The sequence below is a fragment of the Dendrobates tinctorius genome, unplaced genomic scaffold (assembly GCF_039654945.1).
Source record: "Dendrobates tinctorius isolate UK_male_01 unplaced genomic scaffold, ASM3965494v1 ptg000129l, whole genome shotgun sequence".
NCBI lineage: Eukaryota > Metazoa > Chordata > Amphibia > Anura > Dendrobatidae > Dendrobates > Dendrobates tinctorius.
Genome location: NW_027361797.1, coordinates 24,536,451 through 24,562,022, shown reverse-complemented (window position 1 = coordinate 24,562,022; position 25,572 = coordinate 24,536,451). Strand labels below are relative to the sequence as shown.

General features: G+C 45.3%; 1 protein-coding gene across 3 annotated transcripts in view; it reads left to right on the top strand.

Annotated features, from left to right (window-relative positions):
- Positions 1 to 22,934, top strand: part of BFAR (bifunctional apoptosis regulator) — an 85,345-nt gene extending 62,411 nt beyond the window's left edge. For 2 of the 3 annotated variants that reach the window (XM_073542877.1, XM_073542876.1), the window contains exons 7-8: positions 10,070 to 10,272; positions 18,976 to 22,934. In XM_073542877.1, coding sequence (XP_073398978.1) covers positions 10,070 to 10,272; positions 18,976 to 19,168 — 396 coding nt within the window. In that variant the 3' untranslated portion in view covers positions 19,169 to 22,934. The remainder of the gene's footprint in view (positions 1 to 10,069; positions 10,273 to 18,975) is intronic. The other variant, XR_012219880.1, reaches the window with a different exon arrangement.
- The last annotated feature ends 2,638 nt before the right edge of the window (positions 22,935 to 25,572 follow it).

The following is a 25,572-nucleotide window of genomic DNA, read 5'->3' as shown; positions in this document are numbered from 1 at the left end:
GGAAGATCTTATGCGAATTGCCAGTGACTCAATAGCAAGAGCAAAAAGGGCCGGGGACAGGCGCAGAAGGTGACCTGAGCGCAGTGTTTCCGGTGCTGGACCTCCTGCGCCAAAGCCGGTTGTTGTGTACGGCACAGATTGATCCAAGTGATGGGACTAAAATCAATATGGAAGAGCCCAGTTGTCACGAGGTCCTTCTCTGGTATCACACAATCAACAGAGCAAGCGAAGAGTGAACAATTCCAAGACCTTTATTCAGGCAAAAATACGAAAAGGTCCACATTCAGTCCACCACACAAAGGATAAGATAGTCCAGATTAAGAATGAAGTCCAGTATCATGATAAAATGTCCAGGGAAACGAGATTCCAAAACTCTAGCACCAGAGGATAAAATGGGTTCTTCTCTCTCTGAAGTGCTGTCTGAACACCATCCTGTCCACACCGGAACTGACCTGTCCAGCTGCTGTTCTTCCCCCCACCCCCTTCCTTGTCCAGGGGTAGTCAAACAAGTTGGGGCCGGTTTCCAGGCCTCCCAGAGGAGAACAAAGGGCCTTAGGGATTAATGCACTACAGGGGGTCATCAAGAGACAGATACAGTGAGGCTGTAGACTTACAATGTAATAAGAAAAACACAATCAAAATGACTGAAATAGAAAAATAGGAATATACAAAAAATGATATCCACATAGCATATCACACCATCACAACCTCTCCCCCCCACCCCCCCATAATAAGTGAGCACGCCATGAAGTCTACACAGACCTCTGGCCTGCTCACTTTAGTCCACATTGCTCAGTTATTTATAATTCCTTGTACAGTGGCAGGGGTAGGTCGGCCTGGGGAGCCTATGGTTCTTCTTGTCGAGACAGTCCATCGGCGTTCTGGTGTTGACTTCCCCGCTTGTATTGGATGGAGAAGCTGTAGGGTTGTAAGGACAAGCTCCACCGCAGCAAACTTCCATTGTCCCCTGATACGCGATTCAGCCATGTGAAGGGGTTGTGGTCTGTAACAATCGTAAAGTCTCTGCCATACAAGTATGGCTACAATTTTTTTAGCGCCCATACTATGGCAAGGCACTCCTTTTCAATAGTGGCATAGGCAACTTCCCGATCCAGTAGTTTCCGACTGGCAAAAGCAACAGGATGTTCTTCTCCGGCGGCGTTCACTTGGCTAAGTACTGCACCAATCCCAAAGGTGGATGCATCTGTCTGCACGAGGAACCTGCGTTTATAATCCGGGGCAGCCAAGACAGGAGCAGTGACGAGGGCAGTCTTTAATGCCGAAAAGGCATTCTCGCATGTCGTCGTCCACGTCACATTCCTAGGCATGTTCTTGCGGGTCAGGTCGGTTAGGGGCTTGGCCAAGGTGCTGAAGTTAGAAACAAATTTGCGATAGTAACCAGCAGTTCCTAAAAATGCAAGTACCTACTTTTTTGTCTGGGGTCTACACCAGTTGCTAATGGCTTCCACCTTGGCAGGCTCAGGCCTTAGTGTCCCACACCCTACTCTATGCCCGAGGTACTACACCTCAGCCATCCCTATTTGGCACTTTATCAGGGCGAATGGTCAGTCCTGCAGTAAGGATACAGTCCAGCACTATGCCCAAGTGTTTAAGATGTTCCTCCCAGGTTGTGCTAAAAATGGCGATGTCGTCTAAGTAAGCACAGGCAAAGTCCTGACATTGTTGTAACAGTCGATCCACCAGTCTCTGGAAAGTAGCGGGGGCAATTTTCATCCCAAAGGGCATTCCCAGGAACTCATAAACCCCAAATGGAGTAATGAAGGCTGAGCGCTCCCGAGCGTCCTCCGTTAGGGGTATCTGCCAGTACCCCTTGCTCAAGTCTAACGTGGTCACAAATTGGGCACTGGCCAGACGATCCAATAGATCATCCATCCTGGGCATGGGATAAGCATCACTCTTGGTGGCATCATTTAGTCGTCTGTAATCAACGCAGAATCATGCTGTACCAGCCTTCTTGGGGACCAGGACGGCAGGAGAGGCCCAAGAACTGTGAGATGGCTGAATAACTCCCAGTTGTTTCATCTCCTCCAGTTCGTTCTTTATCATGCCTTGAACAGCCTCTGGAACCCGGTAGGCAGCCTGCTGGATGGGGCGTTGTCCGGGGGTTTCCACACGGTGGCTGGTGAGAGTAGTCTTCCCCGGCTTTGAGGAGAAAGCAGCAGCCCTCGGCCTTAGTACGGCAACAATATCGTCCTTATGTATATCTCATAAATGGGAGCCCAGGGGCACTTGTTCCAGTGATCCTCCCGCTTGGGCAACCTGGAGGAGATCTGGGAGATACTCGTCGTCGTCGGCATCACTAGGGGGGTGGCAGACAGCTAGAACAGGCAGAGATCGGTCGTGGTAGTCTTTCAGCATGTTAATGTGGACGGTTTTCTGTCGTCGACCGCTAGTCCAGTGCAATAACATAGTGTCATTACTTTTCTTGACAACCTGATAAGGGCCTTCCCACACTGCTTGAAGCTTGTTGGCAGGGGAAGCAGTAATCATGAGCACTTGCTGTCCTTCCATAAATTCCAGGTTCCTGGCATTACGGTCATGCCAGGTTTTTTTGTCTGGACTGGGCCATTCGCTGATGTTCTTTAGCGAAGGTAGCTAGCTGGGCGAGACGGTCTCTGAGATCTAGAACATAGGGAACGATGGGCATTTCGGTATCTGAGATGTCTCCCTCCAAATGTTCTTTCAGAAGAGTGAGAGGCCCACGGACCTTCCGGCTAAACAGTAGTTCGAAGGGAGAGAACCCTGTGGACTCTTGGGGAACCTCCCGATAGGCGAAGAGGAGATGTGGCAGGTACTTTTCCCAGTCTCTTTCAATGTCAACAAAAGCCCTCAGCATATTTTTTAGGGTTCCATTAAAGCGTTCACATAGTCCATTGGTCTGCGGGTGGTATGGGTTGGTGCGAATGGCTCGAACTCCACAGGTATACCGTAGGGACTGGACCAGATCTGACATGAACTGAGTGCCTTGATCCAACAATATTTCACTAGGAAACCCTACCCGGGTAAAGATGGTAACAAGGGCCTCGGCTACCTTTACTGCTGTAATACTGGACAGGGCCACAGCTTTAGGATAAGTAGTGGCATAATCCACCACGGTCAGGATATATTTTTTCCCCGACCTGCTGGGGTGGGCCAGAGGACCTATGTCGACGGCTACACGTTGAAATGGTTCCTCAATTATGGGCGGGGATTGCAGGGGTACCTTATGTCGAGCACCTGGATTCCGCATTCGCTGGCACACATCGCAGGTGCGGCAATAATGGGCTACCGACTGCGAGTCGAACGGCCAGTAAAAACTTTTGGTGAGTCTCTTTTCAGTCCTTTTTCTCCCTTGATGCCCAGCCAAGGGGATGTCATGGGCCAGTTGAAGTAGCTGTGCCCTGTACTTCTGAGGGACAATGAGTTGCCTGGTCGTTGCGTCAGGGTTGCCCTGGTCACTGCCCTTTGTTACACGATAATGCAGTCCGTTTTCTCGAGTGAAGCCATCCCCATTATCTCCCATGTGCCCAGTTTCTGCCTTTCGCCTAAGGGCTGTTAAGGTAGTGTCACCCTCTATTTCGCGCCTAAACTCCTCTCTGTCCCAAGACTCTCCCAGTGTAGTAGCAGCGAAAGTATTGCTTACCGACTCTGATGCGGTTTGTGGTGGTTGCTCCCCGGTGGGGTCCGGATGACGTAGTGCTTGAAGGGCCTGTAGTCGGGTGACTGCTCCCACAAATTGGCACTGTAACTCCCCGATGTCGTTATCAAGGAGGATATCTGCAGGATGTCCTCCCATAACTCCAATCCAACACAGTTTTTCTCCACAACCATAATCCAAACGCACAGAAGCTCGCTGTATATATTAGCGGGCACCCCCCGCCAGGGCAATGGGAATTCCCGGACCCTGGTAGATTGCCTCGGGTCGAACCACACGGGGGTCAGCGATAGTCAAGAATGCCCCCGTGTCTCTAAATCCTGACACTTTGTATCCATCAATAAAGACATCCTGCAGGTGGCGATGCCGTTGCTCTGAGTAGCTAAAGGACAGAGGCCAGAGTCCGTACACTCCAGGAGGGGTATCTATGGTGTCGTGGTCAGTGGTCCACTCTGGTGGGGGTGGTGGTAGCTCTTCCTCAGGTGTGGTGGAGTGTACAAGATGCACTGGACGAGGTGGGGCTCCTTCCAAATCCTGGAGGGACAGCCAGACTGCAAAACTCCAGGTTGCCCACACCCATAACACCTCCTCTCTGTGATACCCCCAGGTCGTGGTCGGAACTGTTGGGGCCTAGGATTGTGAGGCGTGATTGTCATCGGCTTGCGACTAGGTGGAAGGGCAGATATAACTGGAGGGGGATGGGGTGCGGGAGCAGGCCGTGGTTCATTGTCCAGAAGCCTCCTCCATTGCGGCCGGATAGTAAGGGCTTCATCGGCCAGGGCTGCAGCTCTATCCACGGTACACGGCGTGCGCTCCCGGACCCATTCCCGTACCTCTGCAGGGCACTTGGCAAGAAGTTGTTCTATAAGGAACGCCTGTATAACATCTTCCACAGTAAAGGCGTTTTCTGCTTCCAGCCATCTCCGACATGCCTCAGACATCTTATGTGCATATATCCTAAACGATCCCCCCTGTGGTGCATGGGAGGTCTCGGAACTTGGCCCTATATGAGTCTGGGGTGATAGCATGGTAATCCAGGATAGTCCGCTTTACAATGTTATAATCCTGGTTCCGCAGTGCATCAATTGTTCGGTAAGCCTCCGCCATGCTTCCGTTCAGGAGCCCCACTAACAAACGCATCCAGCTAGAGTGGGACACCTCCATCACAGCACACTGATGCTCAAAGTCTTTGAAGAACCCCTCCACATCTCCAGAAGCCTCATCAAATGGCTTAAACTCTGTCCGGGTGATCCGTACAGGCTCCCGGATTGTTGGGGTTACACTCCACATTGCGTTACTCCCTTTTTCAAGTTCCATTGCTTCCTGTCTCCGCTGTGCCCGGCGGGCAGCCTCCTCCTTGTACTCCTGAGAGACACCGGGACCCAGAACCACCATCTCTTCTTCGTACCACACCAACCACTGGCTTTTCTGGAAGGGGATCCCTGTCTCCAGTGCTCGTCCTTCAGACATCTGGGAGGAGGTGGCCGGGCTAGCGCCCACCAGTAGATCGATTAAGGCCTCTTTAGTCAGTCCCTGGTAGTTCAGGCCCAGGTCTCTGGCTCTTTCCTGTAAACTGCATGCAGTCCAATTTCTGTACTCACTCTGTGGGTGGTTCTCCATTGGGTTACGCTCTGTTGATCCCACTGCTGCCACCAGTTGTCACGGGGTCCTTCTCTGGTATCACACAATCAACAGAGCAAGCGAAGAGTGAACAATTCCAAGACCTTTATTCAGGCAAAAATACGAAAAGGTCCATTTTCAGTCCACCACACAAAGGATAAGATAGTCCAGAATAAGAATGCAGTCCAGTATCAGGATAAAATGTCCAGGGAAACGAGATTCCAAAACCCTAGCACCAGAGGATAAAATGGGTCCTTCTCTCTCTGAAGTGCTGTCTGAACACCATCCTGTCCACACCGGAACTGACCTGTCCAGCTGCTGTTCTCCCCCCCCCCCCCCTCTTCCTTGTCCAGGGGTAGTCAAACAAGTTGGGGCCGGTTTCCAGGCCTCCCAGAAGAGAACAAAGGGCCTTAGGGATTAATGCACTACAGGGAGTCATCAAGAGACAGATACAGTGAGGCTGTAGAGTTACAATGTAATAAGAAAAACACTATGAAAATGACTGAAATAGAAAAATAGGAATATACAAAAAATGATATCCACATAGCATATCACACCATCACAAAAGGGGACACCCCTGACGAGTTTCCCTATGCAGAGAAAATGGTTCAGATATGGAGTTATTTACGATGACCCGGGCCATAGGCTTCATGTATAAAACACTGACCCATTTTTGGAATCTATCACCAAATCCATACCTCTGTAAACATGCACAGAGAAAAGGCCATTCAAGAGAGTCAAAGGCCTTGGCCACATCAAGCGATGCCAATGCCCATTCATTATCTGGTACCAGAGAGCTATATTGGAGCACTGACTGGACTCGTCTGATATTAATGGAGGTGCTCTTACCAGGCATAAAACCAGTTTGGTCAGAGAGTACAAGATCTAATATGACTGAATTCACTCTTTTGGCCAAAATTTTCGTAAAAATGTTATAATCCCACATTTACTAGCGATATGGGCCTATAAGATCCACAATCTAAAGGGTCCTTCCCCTCCTTTTTAAGAACTATTATATTGGCCTCATTAAAGGACTCCGGCATGCATCCCCCCTCCCAAATCCCACGAAACACTGTGAACAAAAGGGGCGCCAGTATATCCTGGTATTTCCTATATAATTCCACAGGAAATCCATCCGGCCCAGGGGCCTTCCCGGAAGCCATGTCTTTTATGGCATCCTCTACTTCCTCCAGAGTAAACGCAGCATCCATAAAGCCCTGCTGGGAAGGACTTATCGTAGGAAACTCTCTGACAAATAATTTAGACACTCCGGGCCATCCACATCAGTCTTAGAATTGTATAGTGAACCATAATAGTCAGAAAAGCATTTCAGTATCTCCTCAGTTGAGGAAACCAAAGTACCACCCGAATCACGGATCTGTAGAATTGTGTTAGTCGCATTATGCTGTCCTACTAAGTAAGTCAAAAAATTGCTTGCCTGATTCCCCATCTCAAAATTATACTGCCGGGCAAAAAATTTACGTTTCGTCTTGGTGTCAGTGTATTGAGCATATAACCTCTGAGTAGTCAACCATTCCACCCTATTACTGTTAGTTTGATCAGAGATATAGGCTGCCTCCGAATCTTTCAGACGTTGTCGCCATCCTCCTCCGATGTCACCCGTTTAATGTAAGAGATCGTAGAGGATAAACAACCCCGTAAATAAGCTTTAAGAGCATCCCAAAATACATTAATATTTTGGGATTCGGGGTGGGACGAGACGAAGCAACGCAACTGATCTATCGTTCTATCAGGGGATGTTAACTTCAGCCAAAAAGGGTTCAACTTCCATGTTATCCTATTAGTCGATGGCCTGTATTTAAGCTTAAGAATAACTGGGCTATGAGCCGAAATCCCCCTACCTCCATGTTTAATATCATCTACCCACGTCGCCAGACTGCTGGATCCAAAAATGTAGTCTATGCGAGACAGAGAGCGTTTAGTGGAGGAATGGCAAGTATACCCCTTGGTCTCTGAATGGCGCACTCTCCAAGGATCCAGTCACCCACTACCCGCCATGAATTATGACAGTTGGGAAGTGCCCGGGGGGGGACCCCACCCTGTACTCCATCATCTAATCTCAATTTATCAAGATGGCTGTTCATGACCAAATTAAAATCTCCCATACAAATGACATGTGCATCTGGGTAATTCAAAGCGAAGCTCAGGGTCTTCTGAATAATTGACATATTGGCCGGAGGGGGATTATAAATACAAAGAATAACATATTTCTGAGAGTTAATCAGCGCATGCACTAACATCGTCCCTCAGGGTCTTTCCGGGCCTCCCACTGAACATCTTTATGAATTAACAGTGAAACTCCCCTTGAATAGCTGGTGTGAAAAGCATGTATAAACCATTGCACCCACGGTTTCTGTACCCACCAAATCGCATCCCTGGTCAGGTGCGTCTCCACCAGAGCCACAATGTGAGGACGGTAATGTCTAATTTGTGAGAACACCTTAATTTTCTTTTGAGGGATTTTAATGCCTCTTACATTCCAGGTCATACAAATCAGCTCAGAACCCATTGCCGTCTATCTGAATATGATGCATAATGGTGCCCAAACCAAGTGCAGAGTCCCACCCAGATAGCAAAATTGGCGTCCGCTGCGGCATTTACCTAAACAACTATAAAAACTAAAACTTTTGAAAAAGAAAGAACAAAACGGGAACCTAGTAACATAGGAGCACAGTCTCACGCCCCCATCAAAAAATAAACAAGGGGATACCATCACTGAGCACAGCGTCCGGTATTGTTGATATCTGGGAATTCGCCGAGAGAGCTCCAATTAGACCTTTGATTGAAAGGATCCGAAGTAACAGCCGCCATATTAGGATTCCTTCGCAGGGGATCCCCCATGGGTCCGCAGCCATTCAGTCGCCTCCGCCAGATCCGTGAAAAATACGGAGGAACCTTCATGAATAACCCGAAGTCGGACCGGATATATCATCGAGTATACAATGTTTCTGTCCCTGAGCCGTTTCTTGACCTCGATGAATTGTGCCCGCTGCTTCTGCAGTTCCATGGAAAAATCCGGAAAGATTGAAACGATAGCATTGCTGAACTTAATAGGACTTTTCAGTCGTGCAAGACGCAGAATGGTATCTCTGTCCTTACAATTGAGCAAATGTGCCAGGAAAGGTCGAGGTGGGGCCCCCGGAGGCAGGGGTCTTGTAGGGACTCTGGGAGCTCTTTCAACAGCGAACATTGAGGAGAATTCATCTCTCAGGGTGGTCTTAAGCCAATCCTCCAAAAACTGCTCCGGATGTTGACCTTCCGAGCGTTCAGGCAGACCAACGATACGGATATTATTCCGGCGCATTGTTTTCTAAATCATCCGCCTTCTGCTTCCAAGCATTCTTGGAGCCCGCCACCTTCGTTAATTTAGCCTCCATAGGTGTAATGGTATCCTCCACCTTGGACACCCTTGTCTCCACTTCCGTAATGCGTCCCTTCATGGCCTGCATATCTTGACGAAGCCTCCCCACCTCCGTGTAAACATCCTCAGTTTTCTCCGTCAGGGATGTCCTGGTCAAAGAGAGAGCCTGCATCAATTGCTCATATACCTGTTTATTAAGGGTCAATTCATCCTGCTCCATCTCCTCTTCACCCCCAGAAGGGCGATTTTTGCGCTGAACTTGAGAGGAATTGCTCTTATTATGTTGTGCACTTTCAGCGGGGTCAGGTTTGACAAACTCCTTCAATTTTTCTGCCACTCCTGACCCTTTAAGTCGGCTCATGGTTATCTGCAGTGCGGTCTAATAAAACAGCTGAGAACGTGTGGCCCAGGTATCGCCCCCCACAGATGAAGGTTACAGCAGGGCTGGTAACAGATAATTGTAGATCAGGCTACAGAGGGATACCTCAGGGATTGAGGAAGGCAACCAGCCTCGTTCAGTACAGTTCCTTATGGCCAGGGGAGGGAGGGGGCCCCACAGATAGCTGCAATGGGGGAGGGTGTACAGAGCCTCCCCTAGTAATGGCGCCAGCCGACGCAGTGAGCAGATAATAGAAGAGGGATACCACACAGGGCCCACTTTTTCAGGGCACTCACCGCGGCGCTTCCTCAGATTGTCAGCCGGTTTCTTCACTGCCCGGCGGCGGTTCAGCAATGTAAGCCGGCGCTGCAGCTCTCAGTAGCTGAGCTGCGCGCCCAAGATGGCCGCCGACTCGTGGGGAACCAGCCGCCCGATCCTCTCTCCCCCGCTGCCCACTCTCAGAAGTTGCCTCCCGACCTGCCGCGGGGTACCCAGGGGGTCCCGATGTCTAAGGGGATCCAGCCAGCATTAGGTAAGCCACCAGGAAAGGGGTTCAGGGCCCAGGATCCAGCAGGATGATGAGGAGCTCTCCTTGCCAGCGTCCTCTCCCGTTCACGGCATAGTCACGCCCCTATGCACATAAGTTGACGATCTTGGCCAACGTTAGCCCAATGAGTGTGACCAGAGGAATTGTGAATAGATCTGAATGTGAAAATAAGACTTTGGTTTGAGAATAGGAAGATATTATTTGCTTTAACAAAATATTGACTGTAACACTTTTTATTGAAATTTGGATGTAACTCCATTTTTTTTTATTTTCATGCACCCCGTAATGCATGCGAAGTGTAGTTATATGGTGCACACCGTGAGTGGCAGACCACACATACAATGCGGAAGCACTGAGATTTGCCCCAGAATCACATGCAAAAGAAAAAACCATCCAGCCAGTTCCAGACATAGGATGAGTGACAACTCGTGTCGGCTACTAATGTCACAATATTCATACTCTAACCATGCCTTATACCTTCTTCAGGATTTGCAGGATCCGACGTGGACACAGTGGCGAGAGTTCCTTGTCAAATATGTGTTTCTTCCATATCAACTACTTGCAGAGTTTGCATGGGACTGGCTAGAGGTTCATTACTGGACGTCTCGATTCATAATAGTAAATGCCATGCTGCTTACAGTGCTGGAATTATTTTCATTTTGGAGACTGTGGTCGACCAGCCAAGTACGGTAAGAGCATGTTCTGCGTTGTGATGGTGCGATCTCTCAGTATGTGCAACGTTGTCTTCTGCTTCTTGGTGCAGAATAATGGTATAAGATTTGCAAAATGTTCTTGCCAAATTCATTCAGACTAGGGGTGGTCCACGCAATATTTCTGAATTAATTCCAGTGTCTTAGGCCAAATACATTTGTCCATCATAAGTACACTACTGTTCAAAAGTTTGGGGTCACCCAGACAATTTTTTGTTTTCCATGAAAACTCATACTTTTATTAACCCCTTCCCGACCTGTGACACAGCGTATGCGTCATGAAAGTCGGTGCCAATCCGACCTATGACGCATACCCTGTGTCATGAATTCAAAGCCCCCCTGCGGGTCGGGTGACCGGGGTCAATGAAAGGTCACCTGACCCGCAGATACAGGGGGCTTTGTAATTCACCACAGGGGGCGTGGCTTCGCCCCCACGTGGCTACGATTGCTCTGATTGGCTGTTAAAAGTGAAACAGCCAATCAGAACGATAGTAATATTTCATCAATGAAAATTGATGAAATATTACAATCCAGCCATGGCCGATGCTGCAGTAGCATCGGACATGGCTGGAGACACCGATTTGACACCCCCCCCCCCACCGGCGATCGCCCCCCCTGCCACTGAATGACAGCGGCGATCTGCCGCCGCTGTCATCATCTGCCCCCCCTCCCATTCCCTTCGCTCCCCGCCAGCTTCCGATCCCCCCTCACCCACTCTCACCGCCCCCGGCACCTTCCAAGTCCCCCCGTCGCTCCCGGTGTCCGGCGGGTCTGGTTCATGGGCGCCGCCATCTTAGAAAATGGCGGGCACATGCGCAGTGCGCCCGCCCGAATCTGCCGGCTGCAGATTCCATTATTTCATTTTGATCACTCTCAGAGTGATCAAAATGAAATAAAAAGTAAATGAACCCCCCGATTATCACCCCCATAGGTAGGCAGAACTAATAAAATAAAGAAAATATTTTTATTTTTATTTTTCCATCAGGGTTAGGGTTAGGGTTGGAAAGAGGGTTAGGGTTGGAAAGAGGGTTAGGGTTGGAAAGAGGGTTAGGGTTGAAAAGAGGGTTAGGGTTGGAAAGAGGGTTAGGGTTGGAATTAGGGTTAGGGTTGGAATTAGGGTTAGGGTTGGAATTAGGGTTAGGGTTGGAAAGAGGGTTAGGGTTGGAAAGAGGATTAGGGTTGGAAAGAGGATTAGGGTTGGAAAGAGGGTTAGGGTTGGAAAGAGGGTTAGGGTTGGAAAGAGGGTTAGGGTTGGAAAGAGGGTTAGGGTTGGAAAGAGGGTTAGGGTTGAAAAGAGGGATAGGGTTGAAAAGAGGGTTAGGGTTAGAATTAGGGTTGGGCTTGTGGTTAGTGTTATGGTTAGTGTTGGGGTTAGGGGTGTGTTGGGGTTAGGGGTGTGTTGGGGTTAGGGTTGGGATTAGGGTTAGGGATGTGTTGGGGTTAGGGTTGTGGTTAGGGTTGGAGTTAGAATTGAGGGGTTTCCACTGTTTAGCCACATCAGGGGGTCTCCAAATGCGACATGGTGCAACCTTTGATTCCAGCCAATTTTGCGTTCAAAAAGTCAAATGGTGCTCACTCCCTTCCAAGCCCCGACGTGTGCCCAAACAGTGGTTTACCCCCACATATGGGGTATCAGCGTACTCAGGAAAAATTGCACAACAACTTTTGGGGTCCAATTTCTCCTGGTACCCTTGGGAAAATAAAAAATTGGGGGCTAGAAAATTTATTTTTGTGGAAAAAAATTTTTTTTTCATTTTCATGTCTCTGCATTATAAACTTCTGTGAAGCACTTGGGGGTTGAAAGTGCTCACCATACATCTACATAAGTTCCTTGGAAGGTCTAGTTTCCAAAATGGGGTCACTTGTGGGGGGTTTCCACTGTTTAGGCACATCAGGGGCTCTGCAAACGTAATGACGACTGCAGACTATTCCATCAAAGTCTGCATTTCAAAACGTCACTACTTCCATTCCGAGCCCTGACGTGTGCCCAAACAATGGTTCCCCCACACATATGGGGTATCAGCGTACTCAGGACAAACTGGACAACAACTTTTGGGGTCCAATTTATCCTGTTACCCTTGTGAAAAAAAAAATTGCGGGCTAAAAATCTTTTTTTTTTGAGGGGAAAAAAAATGATTTTTTATTTTCACGGCTCTGCGTTATAAACTTCTGTGAAGCACTTGGGGGTTCAAGGTGCTCACCATACATCTAGATAAGTTCCCTGGGGGGTCTAGTTTCCAAAATGGGGTCACTTGTGGGAGGTTTCTACTGTTTAGGCACACAGGGGCTCAGCAAATGTAACATGACGCCCGCAGACCATTCCATCAAAGTCAGCATTTCAAAATGTCACTACTTCCCTGCTGAGACCCAACGTGTGCCCAAACAGTGGTTTCCCCCCACATATGGGGTACCAGCGTACTCAGGACAAACTGGACAACAACTTTTGGGGTCCAATTTCTCCTGTGACCCTTGTGAAAATAAAAAATTGCGAGCTAAAAATTCATTTTTTGAGGAAAAAAAAGATTTTTTATTTTCATGGCTCTGCGTTACAATCTTCTGTGAAGCACTTCGGGGTTCAAGGTGCTCACCACACATCTAGGCAAGTTCCTTATGGGGTCTAGTTTCCAAAATGGGGTCACTTGTGGGGGTTTCCACAGTTTAGGAACATCAAGGGCTCTGCAAATGTAACATGATGCCCGCAGACCATTCCATCAAAGTCAGCATTTCAAAATGTCACTACTTCCCTGCTGAGACCCAACGTGTGCCCAAACAGTGGTTTCCCCCCACATATGGGGTACCAGCGTACTCAGGACAAACTGGACAACAACTTTTGGGGTCCAATTTCTCCTGTGACCCTTGTGAAAATAAAAAATTGCGAGCTAAAAATTCATTTTTTGAGGAAAAAAAAGATTTTTTATTTTCATGGCTCTGCGTTACAATCTTCTGTGAAGCACTTCGGGGTTCAAGGTGCTCACCACACATCTAGGCAAGTTCCTTATGGGGTCTAGTTTCCAAAATGGGGTCACTTGTGGGGGTTTCCACAGTTTAGGAACATCAAGGGCTCTGCAAATGTAACATGATGCCCGCAGACCATTCCATCAAAGTCAGCATACCAAAACGTCACTACTTCCCTTCCGAGCCCTGACGTGTGCCCATACAGTGGTCATCCCCCACATATGGGGTATCAGCGTACTCAGGACAAACTAGACAACAACTTTTGGGGTCCAATTTATCCTGGTACCCTTGTGAAAATAAAAAATTGCAGACTAAAAATTTTTTTTTTTAGGAAAAAAAAAAAGATTTTTTTATTTTCACTGCTCTGCATTATAAACTTCTGTGAATCACCTGGGGGTTCAAAGTGCTCACTATGCATCTAGATAAGTTCCTTAGGGGGTCTAGTTTCCAAAATGGGGTCATTTGTTAGGGAGCTCCAAAGTTTAGGCACACAGGGGATCTCCAAACACGACATGGTGTCCGCTAACGATTGGAGCCAATTTTCATTTCAAAAAGTCAAATGGCGCTCATTCCCTTCTGCGCCCTGCCGTGCACCCAAACAGTGCCCCCCCCCCCCCCCCCACATATGGGGTACCAGCGTACTCAGGACAATCTGGACAACAACTTTTGTGGTCCAATTTCTCCTGTTACCCTTGTGAAAATAAAAAATAGCGTGCTAAAAAATCATTTTTGAGGAAAAAAAAATGATTTTTTATTTTCACTGCTCTATGTTATAAACTTTTGTGAGGCACTTGGGGGTTCAAAGTGCTCACTACACATCTAGATAAGTTCCTTAAGGGGTCTAGTTACCAAAATGGTGTCACTTGTGGGGGAGCTCCAATGTTTAGGCACACAGGGGCTCTCCAAACGCGACATGGTGTCCGATAACGATTGGAGCTAATTTTCCATTCAAAAAGTCAAATGGCGCTCCTTCCCTTCCGGGCCCTGCCCTGCACCCAAACAGTGGTTTATGACCACATATGAGGTATTGGTGTGCTCAGGAGAAATTGCCCAACAAATTTTAGGATCCATTTTATCCTGTTGCCCATGTGAAAATGAAAAAACTGAGGCTAAAAGATAATTTTTGTGAAAAAAAAGTACTTTTTTTTTTTTTACAGCTCAATTTGAGAAGCACCTGGGGGTTCAAAGTGATCACTATGCATCTAGATAAGTTCCTTGGGGGGTCTAGTTTCCAAAATGGGGTCACTTGTGGGGGAGCTCCAGTGTTTAGGCACACAGCGACTCTCCAAACGCGACATGGCAACCGCTAAATATTCCAGCATATTTTCCATTCAAAAAGTCAAATGGTGCTCCTTCCCTTCTGAGCCCTGCCGTACGCCCAAACAGTGGTTTATGAACACATATGAGGTATCGGTGTACTCAGGGGAAATTGCCCAACAAATTTTAGGATCCATTTTATCCTGTTGCCCTTGTGAAAATGAAAAAATTGATGCTGAAAGGAAATTTGTGTTGGAAAAATTAAAATGTCCATTTTTTCCTTCCACATTGCCTTAGCTGTTGTGAAACACCTGAAGGGTTAATAATCTTCTTGAATGTGGTTTTGAGTAGCTTGAGGGGTGCAGTTTTTAGAATGGTGTCACTTTTGGGTATTTTCTGCCATATAGACCCCTCAAAGTGACTTCAAATGTGAAGTGGTCCCTAAAAAAAAATGGTTTTGTAAATTTTGTTGTAAAAATGAGAAATCGCTGGTCAACTTTTAACCCTTATAACTTCCTAACAAAAAAATATTTTGCTTCCAAAATTGTGCTGATGTAAAGTAGACATGTGGGGAAATGTTGTTTAGTAACTATTTTGTGTCACATAACTCTCTAGTTTAACAATAAAAATTCAAAATTTGAAAATTGCGAAATTTTCGCCAAATTTCTGATTTTTTTCACAAATAAACGCAAAAATTATCGACCTAAATTTACCACTAACATGAAGCCCAATATGTCACGAAAAAACAATCTCAGAATCGCTAGGATGCGTTGAAGCGTTCCAGAGTTATTACCTCATAAAGGGACACTGGTCAGAATTGCAAAAAATGGCCAGGTCATTAAGGTCAAAATAGGCTGGGTCATGAAGGGGTTAATCAAATGTGTTGCCAACTGAATTTAAAATCTAGTCCAGACATTGACAAGGTTCGAAAAAAAAGATTATTTGAAATAATAATTTTCTCCTTCAAACTTTGCTTTCATAAAAGAATGCTCCCTTTGCAGCAATTACAGCATTGCAGACCTTTGGCATTCTAGTAGTTAATTTGCTGAGGTAATCTGGAGAAATTTCACCCCATGCTTACAGAAGCCCCTCCCACAAATTGGTTTGGCTTGATGGGCACTATTTGCGTACCATACGGTCAAGCTTCTCCCACAACAGCTCAATGGGGTTGAGATCTGGTGACTGCACTGGCCACTCCATTACAGATAGAATACCAGTTGCCTGCTTCTTCTCTAAATAGTTCTTGCATAATTTGGAGGTGTGCTTTGGGTCATTGTCCTGTTGTAGGATGAAATTGGCTCCAATCAAGCGCTGTCCACAGGGTATGGCATGGCGTTGCAAAATGGAGTGATAGCCTTCCTTATTCAAAATCCCTTTTACCTTGTACAAATCTCCCACTTTACCAGCACCAAAGAAACCCCAGACCATCACATTACCTCCACCATGCTTGACAGATGGCGTCTTTTTAGCATCTTTTTAGTTGTTCTGCACCTCACAAATGTTCTTCTGTGTGATCCAAACACCTCAAACTTGGCTTCGTCTGTCCATAACACTTTTTTCCAATCTTCCTCTGTCCAATGTCTGTATTCTTTTGCCAATATTAATATTTTCCTTTTATTAGCCAGTCTCAGATATGGCTTTTTCTTTGCCACTCTGCCCTGAAGGCCAGCATCCCGGAGTCGCCTCTTCACTGTAGAGGTTGACACTGGCGTTTTGCATGTACTATTTAATGAAGCTGCCAGTTGAGGACCTGTGAGGCGTCAATTTCTCTAACTACAGACTCTAATGTACTTGTCTTGTTGCTCAGTTGTGCAGCTGGGCCTCCCACTTCTCTTTCTACTCTGGTTAGAGCCTGTTTGTGCTCTCCTCTGAAGGGAGTAGTACATACCGTTGTAGGAAATCTTCAGTTTCTTGTCAATTTCTCCTATGGAATAGCCTTCATTTCTAAGAACAAGTATAGACTGTCGAGTTTCACATGAAAGTTCTTTTTTTTCTGGCCATTTTGAGATTTTATTGGAACCAACAAATGTAATGCTCCAGATTCTCAACTAGCTCAAAGGAAGGTCAGGTTTATAGCTTCTCTAATCAGCCAAACTGTTTTCAGCTGTGCTAACATACTTGCACAAGGGTTTTCAAGGGTATTCTAACTTTACATTAGCCTTCTTACACAGTTAGCAAACACAAAGTACCATAAGAACACTGGAGTGATGGTTGTTGGAAATGGGCCTCTATACACCTATGAAGATATTGCATTACAAACCATATGTTTGCAGCTAGAATAGTCACTTACCACATTAACAATGTATAGAATGTATTTCTGAATCATTTAATGTTAGCTTCATTGGAAAAAACTGTGCTTTTCTTTCAAAAATAAGGAAATTTCTAAGTGACCCTAAACTTTTGAACGGTAGTGTATATATGTGAAAAACAGGTTTATGAACCTATTGTCTTTTTAAAGGAAATCTGTCACTACATTTGCTCTATACAAACTATTAATATGGGCATACAGGTTATAGACTGCTGAAAAATGTAATGTCTGTTTGCCTCATATCAGATAAGATAATGTCTCATCAACAACGTTATCACTTAATGTAAATGACCTTTTCCAGGTAATAGGAAGGACGCTGCCCAAAACATAATATACCATTTCCAATAGCATCAGATTGTTGCGGCAATAGTATTCACTAGTGATGAGCGAACGTGCTGGGATAAGGTGTTATCTGAGCATGCTCCGGTGTTATCCGAGTGTCTTCTGTGTGCTCCAATAATGTGTTCGAGTCCCCACGGCTGCATGTTATTAGGGAAGTTTCAGTATCAGAGCGGCAAGTGATTAAGTTGAGCAAAAATATTTTCATTACCTGGTCCAGTGGTTGTGTTGATAGTCTGTGGGGATTGGACCAGTGCATTGTGAACCTCTTCACCACCTATGACATCTGACGTCTGTCATGTGTGCAATGTAATGATGGGGTGCTGGTCGCTAATCGGTAGAGGTCCCAGGACCCCATATTAGGATAGGCACACGTTGCATTTTTTTCAGGCAGATTCCCCAGCATGCCATAAAATAAACAGACTCCACAGCAATGAATAAACCACATTGCTCTGCACATGTTTTGTCTTGTCTTTTAATCGCTTCAGGTTTCAGAAACCTACTCCTCCTTCAGGCTGTTCCCACCCTGCTCTACATTGATAGCACAGAGCGAAATGTGCCGTCAGCGCAAGAACAACCCCTAGCTGCGTCAGGAACTTTACTGCCGGTGTTTTCTGAAACTGTTTCACCTTGAAAAACTCGGCAGCTACAATACTGTATAATAATAATAAATTTTATTTCTATAGCGCCGACATATTCCGCAGCACTTTACATTTCAGAGGGGATTTGTACAGACAATAGACATTACAGCATAACAATAATCACATAGATTATAACAAATACCAAGAGGAAAGAGGGCCCTACTCGCAAGCTTACAGTCTATGAGGAAAGAGGTAGACACGGAAAGTAACAGTTGCCCTGATTGTATGGACCAGCCATAATGTTAAGAGTGTAACAGTACAGACACAGAGGGCTAATGGATGCATAAAGCATGTGGGAACATGATGCGGGGAACCTGGTTATGGTAAAACTTTTGGCTGTGCCACACGGGGATAGATTAGGTTAATGTGTTGAGGCGATAGGCCAGTCTGAATAAATGCGTTTTCAGGGCATGCTTAAAACTGTGGGCATTGGGGACTAATCGTATTGACCTGGGAACTGCATTCCAAAGAATTGGCGCAGCACGTGTAAAGTCTTGGAGACGGGAGTGGGAGATTCTGACTATTGAGGATGCTAACCTCAGGTCATCAGCAAAACGGAGGGCGCGGGTAGGGTGGTATACTGAAACAAGGGAGGAGATGTGGGGTGGTGCTGAGCCATGGAGGGCTTTGTGGGTGAGTGTAATATGTTTATACTGAATTCTGGAGTGGATGGGTAGCCAGTGTAATGACTGGCACAAGGTAGAGGCATCGGTGTAACGATTGGTGAGGAATATGATCCTGGCTGCAGAATTCAAGCTACAATGGAGTCTAATAAACACCATGTGCACATACATTTTGGTGGGTTTTTTTTTTAACACGTGTTTTGGAAGGTCTGTTAAAGAAAAGCTGCCCTCTTTCTAAGTATAGAGTGAAAAATGCCAGCTGCAGATCCGCTACAAAAACAGCGCTTTCCTGTAGCTGATTCAACTGGGACAACTTCTAAAAGAGGCCTACAGAGGTTTTCAGTGTTATGGTCTGGATTCCACGGACTATTGTCAGGGTCTCTGGACCGTCCTGTGAATCTTTTTGCTCAACTCTCCTCTAATAAATTATTTTTATTTGAACAATTATAAAATGAAATAATGTAATCGATTAATGGCAGACTTGCTTCTGAGATCTTTTTCCTGTGTAAGTGTAAGCTACGTCATCACCGTGTTAACACATTTCGCCTCTTTCTTTCAGGTCCCTTCCTCGACACATGTGGGGCCATTTTTGGAAGATGTCAACCCAAGGACTTTTTGTTGCCATCTTGTGGTCTTTAATCCCACAGTTTGTCTGCAACTGCTTGTTTTACTGGGCTTTATATTTCAACCCAATCATTAACATTGACTTGGTGGTGAAAAAGTTCCGAAGATTGGAGACCCAAGCAGTGTGAGATCTGAGAAGTTCTCCTTCTTCCCAGGATTGGACACAAGTCGTGACACTGAATTAAAGGCTGGAAGACGTCTCCTCTTTCTACAGTCACTGTGTGATCCATTTATTTTAATAAGACTTTAAATCCAAGAGGCACTATTAAGGTCAAAATATTTTCATACTTTTTTTTTTTTAAGTGTAATTATGCAATTTTTTTTTTCCTTTCCCTTAGGCATCAATTTTATTTTTTTTTTTGTCCTATTTTAGAGCATTGGAGATTTTGAGTGAATTTCTGGTTTACAGCCTACATAGGAATAATGCGCAGCTTAAGTGCTATCCTATTAAGACTGCGTTCACATAGGGCGCGTTTTTGGTTGTTTTTGTGCGGTCAGTGAGAATTTGATTTGCTATTCACACATTGTTTAAGTTTTGACCATTTTAAATGAAGCTTATAATTTGCATTTCCCCCATTTCAAGAGAACTGACAGTGGGGTGCCTACATATTTTTATATGCTGTACCCCTATTGTAGTTTTCAACATGTTTAGAATTTCTTACACTTTTTTTTTCTTCAAATTAACGCTTATAAAGTAATTGGCTCCAAAATTGGTGCAGTTGAGATCTGCCATATTCTTCCCCTGTGCGGGCTAAGCCTTGTGTCCTGCTACTAGCAATAGTTCTGACATTAAGTTATTTAGTGTTTTTACTTTGAAGGATATTGAATCTAAGCAACAAACGAAGTGCAATTTTTAGTAATTCTAAAATGTGAAAAGAATAATGTTTTCAGAAATCTGTCACTTTTCAATATTGTAGAAATCTCGCATTTTTTTTTGTATGACTTTCTTGCATTGTGGAATCAAATAATGACCCTACCCTGCCTCTAAGCTTTGTGCGAATAACTTTGTCGCTAGGCTCATGCAATAAATTTACAATTTATTAATCCTAATTAAATAGTTTGTACCAAATATGGAAGTTACCCCCAAATCCAAAGAATAAGGGATGACTTCTTAACCCCCTAGGACCCCACTGATCTGGAGAATGGGACACTAGAGAACGGAGTGGAATAAATGGCGCAGAGGTTTTCGTGGTCAATGGTGGGGGGTCCCAGCTAATGGTCCCTTAGCAATCAAGAAGTTGTCCCCTATCCTATGAATAAAGTAACTTTTGTCCTTGGTACAAATTCCTTTACTGCTAGAAGAGCTCAATTGTCCTTCTTAGGCCGGGATCCCACATGCGAGAAACACTGCCGAGTCTGCATGTTAATACTTGGGAGCGGAGCATGTGGCTCCCTGTATTGCTATGCGGCTGCACGCTCCGATCCGAGTGCCGGGTATTAACATGTGAGGCTCGGCCATGTTTCTCGCATGTGTGATTCCGGCCTTAAAGTGAGTCTTTCACCCATTTCTGACCCTGTAAAACTGCTGCAAGCCTTGTGTGTATGACCTTGAAAGCTGTCTAGAGGGTTTTTAAAACTGTTGATTTAAAAATTGATGGAAATTGCTATATTCATCCTCTTTTAACACTCGTGACTCTAGCTAAGGCTGCGTGAAGTGAAGGCTAGGCTGGTGGTCTCTATGATTGGCTGGAGCAGTCAGATATGTTTATGAATAAAATTCATTTCCAGTCACTACTCCGCTGTAGCCAATCACAAGCATCAGGTAATGACGAAAAAGGACATGATCGCTTGTTGTCCACCTGGAGACTATTGGATTAGCTTGCATTTGGGGCTGTGGTGGTTAGACCTTTTTATACCGTCTTTTTTTATATATATAATCTCTTACAAACACTTTCAGCCTACCTGTGTAGGTGGTTTTATTATCATATCTGTAAAAGACAAGTTTTGATCTGGCACGTACCACTGCCACCAGTGCTTCAAGAGGCAGTCTCTAATGCTAATGTGCTCCTTATTCTCCATAGTGTTTCACAATCCTTCACCTTCTGGACCACCTTTCAGAGAGGCGCACTCCAGCTTCTCGATGCAGATGATAAATCCTAATCCTCAATCCTACTGATATTTCCATCATCAAGTATTTAACACACGTCCCGGTGGCAAGTGTCTGGCGGTAAGGTAACTGCCTGCAGCAGCAGTTCTCATTATCTTGTCTGCCAATGGAGCCTGTATTCTAAGGGCCGCCTATTAGCGATGCCAGTAAGTAAATGGAATAGATGAAGAGACTTTGTAGTAGCTGAATGACATCTAATAAATTAACTAAGTGTCCATATTGTTGTGCTGGCCTAAGATAAGCCTCTGGCGGCACCCTCTGATGATCTCTAGGCTGGAGAACACGCATAATCTGTAGCTCAGTTTCACTGCCCATATCCTCATGTACCCAGATCTGATAAAACATGCCAGCCTAGAAGATGGCCTTTATACATGACATACGTTTAATAACAATACTAGACCGGTTTTGTTTGTATTTTGGGGTAGAAGACTATATTGCAATGTCTTCCAGTTAAATGAAACCAGACATTAAAGTTGCAGATATTGAAGGAAGTTTGTCAGTACAAAATAACTGATCAAACCAAGCACAGGCGCTCAGTGCACCCTTGGTGGGGAGAGCAGTTCAGTGCACTTTTACACCTCGGTTTTCATCGATCTCTGGCCCATCTTCCTTGATAGACAGCTTTGGCATTACAGGTACCGTGCCAAGAGTGCACCGAGGTCCCATGGTTGGATGGAACAGTCATTTTATGCTGACAAAACCCTCTTTAAACCTCTGCCAAGAATGCTGTAGGCATCATGGTTATCTTTTGTAGGGGTATGACGTGACCGCTGTAAGTTTGGAAATTAGGTTTCCAGTGATCAGACATGGGGGGGTAACCAGGTTCCGCTCATTTCTGGACTGGTGACATTAAGCGGTTTCGCCATCTCCAAGATCCTTCTTAAATCTGTATTTGATGTAGTAGTAATAGCAAATACCTTTTAATTAGAAATTCAGTATAGTTCTTCTGATTTGCTTTGTCAGTTTCACCATGTGCAGGGCATTGCCGTAGCTTAGGTATCCGTGGTTACGACCACTCATATATTGACCATTAGTTGTGAGTAGTCGTAACCATGGATATCTAAGCTACTGCAATGCCCTGACATAGCCAATCAGAAGAACTATATACTACATTTCTAATTGGAGTTATTTTCTAATATTACTACACCTACTACATATTGGGAGAGGATCTTGGAGATGGGAATACCCCTTTCTGTCTACATATATCGGCCAAATTAAGCTGTCGCCCACTGGTCTAAAAAAAATACCATGTCTGATTGCCACTTACGCTCGCAAGCAATCAGATAGCTGTAGCCTCAATGACCTCTTCCCAATACGAAAGTGAGCCAGGATAACCCATTATAAGGGGGCGGCCTTCTTATAGAAAGCTAATGTGCGACAACGTGCACCATTCCTGCCTCTTACAGTTCCCACCTTTCATTCTGGCCAGTGCTGAGCTCCAGTATAGCCGCACATGTACATCCGTGCTCTTCTTGCTGTGCTTTACTGTAACACTTTGTACATATGTATTTTCTGCAGAATGTAAATATCTTAATTTATTTAATACCAACAAAATGAACTTATTTTAGGTTAACTTTGTGTCACTGTGATGGCACCTTCACAAATTAGTCTCTTTTTTTGTATGCAAGTACTGTGAAAATCAAACCCCGCAATTCAGAATTGTTTTTCTTTTAGGAATTTGGTTTAAATTAAATCAAAATATGAATTATTAGACCTTTTGCAAGGCGTTGTATGATGTTTGAGAAACCCTTTCTTGTAATAAGCAAGTTAATAAAGAGTTAATTTTTTGGAGTGACTGAAATGTAATAACATCACAATTGCACCGATCAGTTATATCCAGAATAAACAATCTAGAAAACAGGTTGTTGGTCATAGTAGTTAGTTGACTTTGTACATTTACATAAGCGCAGGGTTGGACTGGCCCACCAGAGAACTGGCGGATCCTCCGGTAGGCCCTAGCTTCTCTTCAGGGGACTGTATAGTGCAGACCTTGCAGATGCTATGGAGCTCTTGAGTGCAAGAGAATCTGATGCCACCATCTGGATTTCAATAGTATCTAAGCAGTCACATGATAACCGATCAAATCAGCAAGCAGAATCCTAACATTCTGTATCTAACGGCTAGATCAATTGATACAGTGCCGGATAAATTAGCCCAGGTCTGAAAAACCCATTTAGGCTGTGTGCACACGTAGCGATTTTTAAGCGTTTTTGCCGCGATTTTCGGCGCGAAAACGCTTAAAAATCTTGTACAGAACGCCCCCCATGCATTCCTATGGCATTCCGCACATGCTGTGCTAATGCTGCGCTTTTTTCCGCAGCGGAATCGCATCGCGGAAAAAATCGCAGCATGCTCATTCTTTGTGCGGAATCGCAAAGAATTGCCGCGATTCCGCACCCATAGGAATGCATGAGAATCGCTTACTTCCCGCATGTGGCTATGCCCACCATGCGGGAAGTTAAGCGTCTCATGTGGGGTTGGTACCCACGGTGTGGAGGAGAGGAGACTGTCCTCCAGGCCCTGGGTACCATACCCCTGTAAAAAAAGAATAAAAAATCGGGGTATATTTACCTTCCGGCGTCCCGCGATGCATTCCCGGCCTAAGCGTTCCCAGTAATGCCTTGCGGCAAGGTCCTGTGATGACGTAGTCTCGCGTGACTCTAGCGGTCTCGCGAGATCGCTATAGCAACGCGAGACTACCTCATCACAGGTCTCGCAAGGCATTACTGGGAACGCTGAGGCCCGGGAATGCAGCGCGGGACGCCGGAAGGTAAATATACCCCGATTTTTTTTATTTTTTTTTTATTTTTTTTTTTAGCATTTTAACATCCTATCTTTTACTATTGAGGCCGCATAGGCAGCCTCAATAGTAAAAACCTGGTCACACTTGTCAAACACTATGTTTGACGAGTGTGACCAACCTGTCAATCACTTTCCAAGCGATGCTTCAAATCGCTTGGAAAGTGCTTGAATATCGCACGCGAAAATCGCGGCATAATCGCGGTGAAATCGCGCGGAAAAAAACACGCGATTTCTGGGAAGGAGTCCGGTTTTTAGTAAGCGTTTTAAAACGCTACGTGTGCACATAGCCTTAACGATAACGCATTGATTTTTGTATAGATGAAAGTTGGACCCAATGTTCCTTAGGTTAGTTTCACACTAGCGTTTTGAGGCGCAGCGTACGCTCGTGCCGGCTCATGCGTCCTTTTGACGGTGCGCCAACCTGCGCCAAACGCATCGTGTTGCATTTTGGTGCGACCGGCGCACCGTCTAAAGGGCGCATGTTCTCAGATTAGGTGGCAAAAAGCTGGTGACAGGTTTAATTTAATATTTATGCTGTAGAGAAGTTAAAGGGTTATTGTAGGCACATAGATAATGAAGAGGTGGTGCCACTTCTATCCACTCAGATGGGACTTTGCAGAGCCTCTGTATCGGTAGTGTCTCAGCAAACCGACATGAAGGCATCATCTATCTGATGCACAGGCGATAACTTCTAAAATAACATATACTCATCTCCAATCTAGGACTGTGGAGCAGCGAGAACCCTACATCGGACAAGAATGGGACAATGTTCCTCTCCCAAACCTCCAACAATTGGTCTCCCCACCTCCCAGACTGTTGTAAAAAGAGGGGAGTCTGCACAGTGTTAGACATGACCCTGTCCCAATTTTTTGAAGATACAGTCATATGTTAAAGTTTGGGCACCCATATTAATGTTAACCTTTTTTCTTTATAACAATTTTGGTTTTTGCAACAGCTATTTCAGTTTCATATATCTAATAACTGATGGACTCAGTTATATTTCTGGATTCAAATGAGGTTTATTGTACTAACAGAAAATGTGCAATCTGCATTTAAACAAAATTTGACCGGTGCAAAAGTACAGGCACCTCAACATAAAAGTGACATTAATATTTCGTAGATCCTCCTTTTTCAAAAATAACAGCCTCTAGTCACTTCCTGTAGCTATTAATGAGATCCTGGATGAAGGTATTTGTGACCATTCCTGTTTACAAAACAATTCCAGTTCAGTTAAGTTTGATGGTCGCCGAGCATGGACAGCCCGCTTCAAATCATCCCACAGATGTTCAATGATATTCAGGTCTGGGGACTGGGATGGCCATTCCAGAACATTGTAATTGTTCCTCTGCATGAATGCCTGAGTAGATTTGGAGCGGTGTTTTGGATCATTGTCTTGCTATAATATCCATCCCCTGCGTAACTTCAACTTCGTCACTGATTCTTGCACATTATTGTCGAGAATCTGCTGATACTGAGTTGAATCCATGCGACCCTCAACTTTAACAAGATTCCCTGTGCCGGTATTGGCCACACAGCCCCAAAGCATGATGGAACCTCCACCAAATTTTACTGTGGGTAGCAAGTGTTTTTCTTGGAATGCTGTGTTTTTTAGCCTCCATGCAT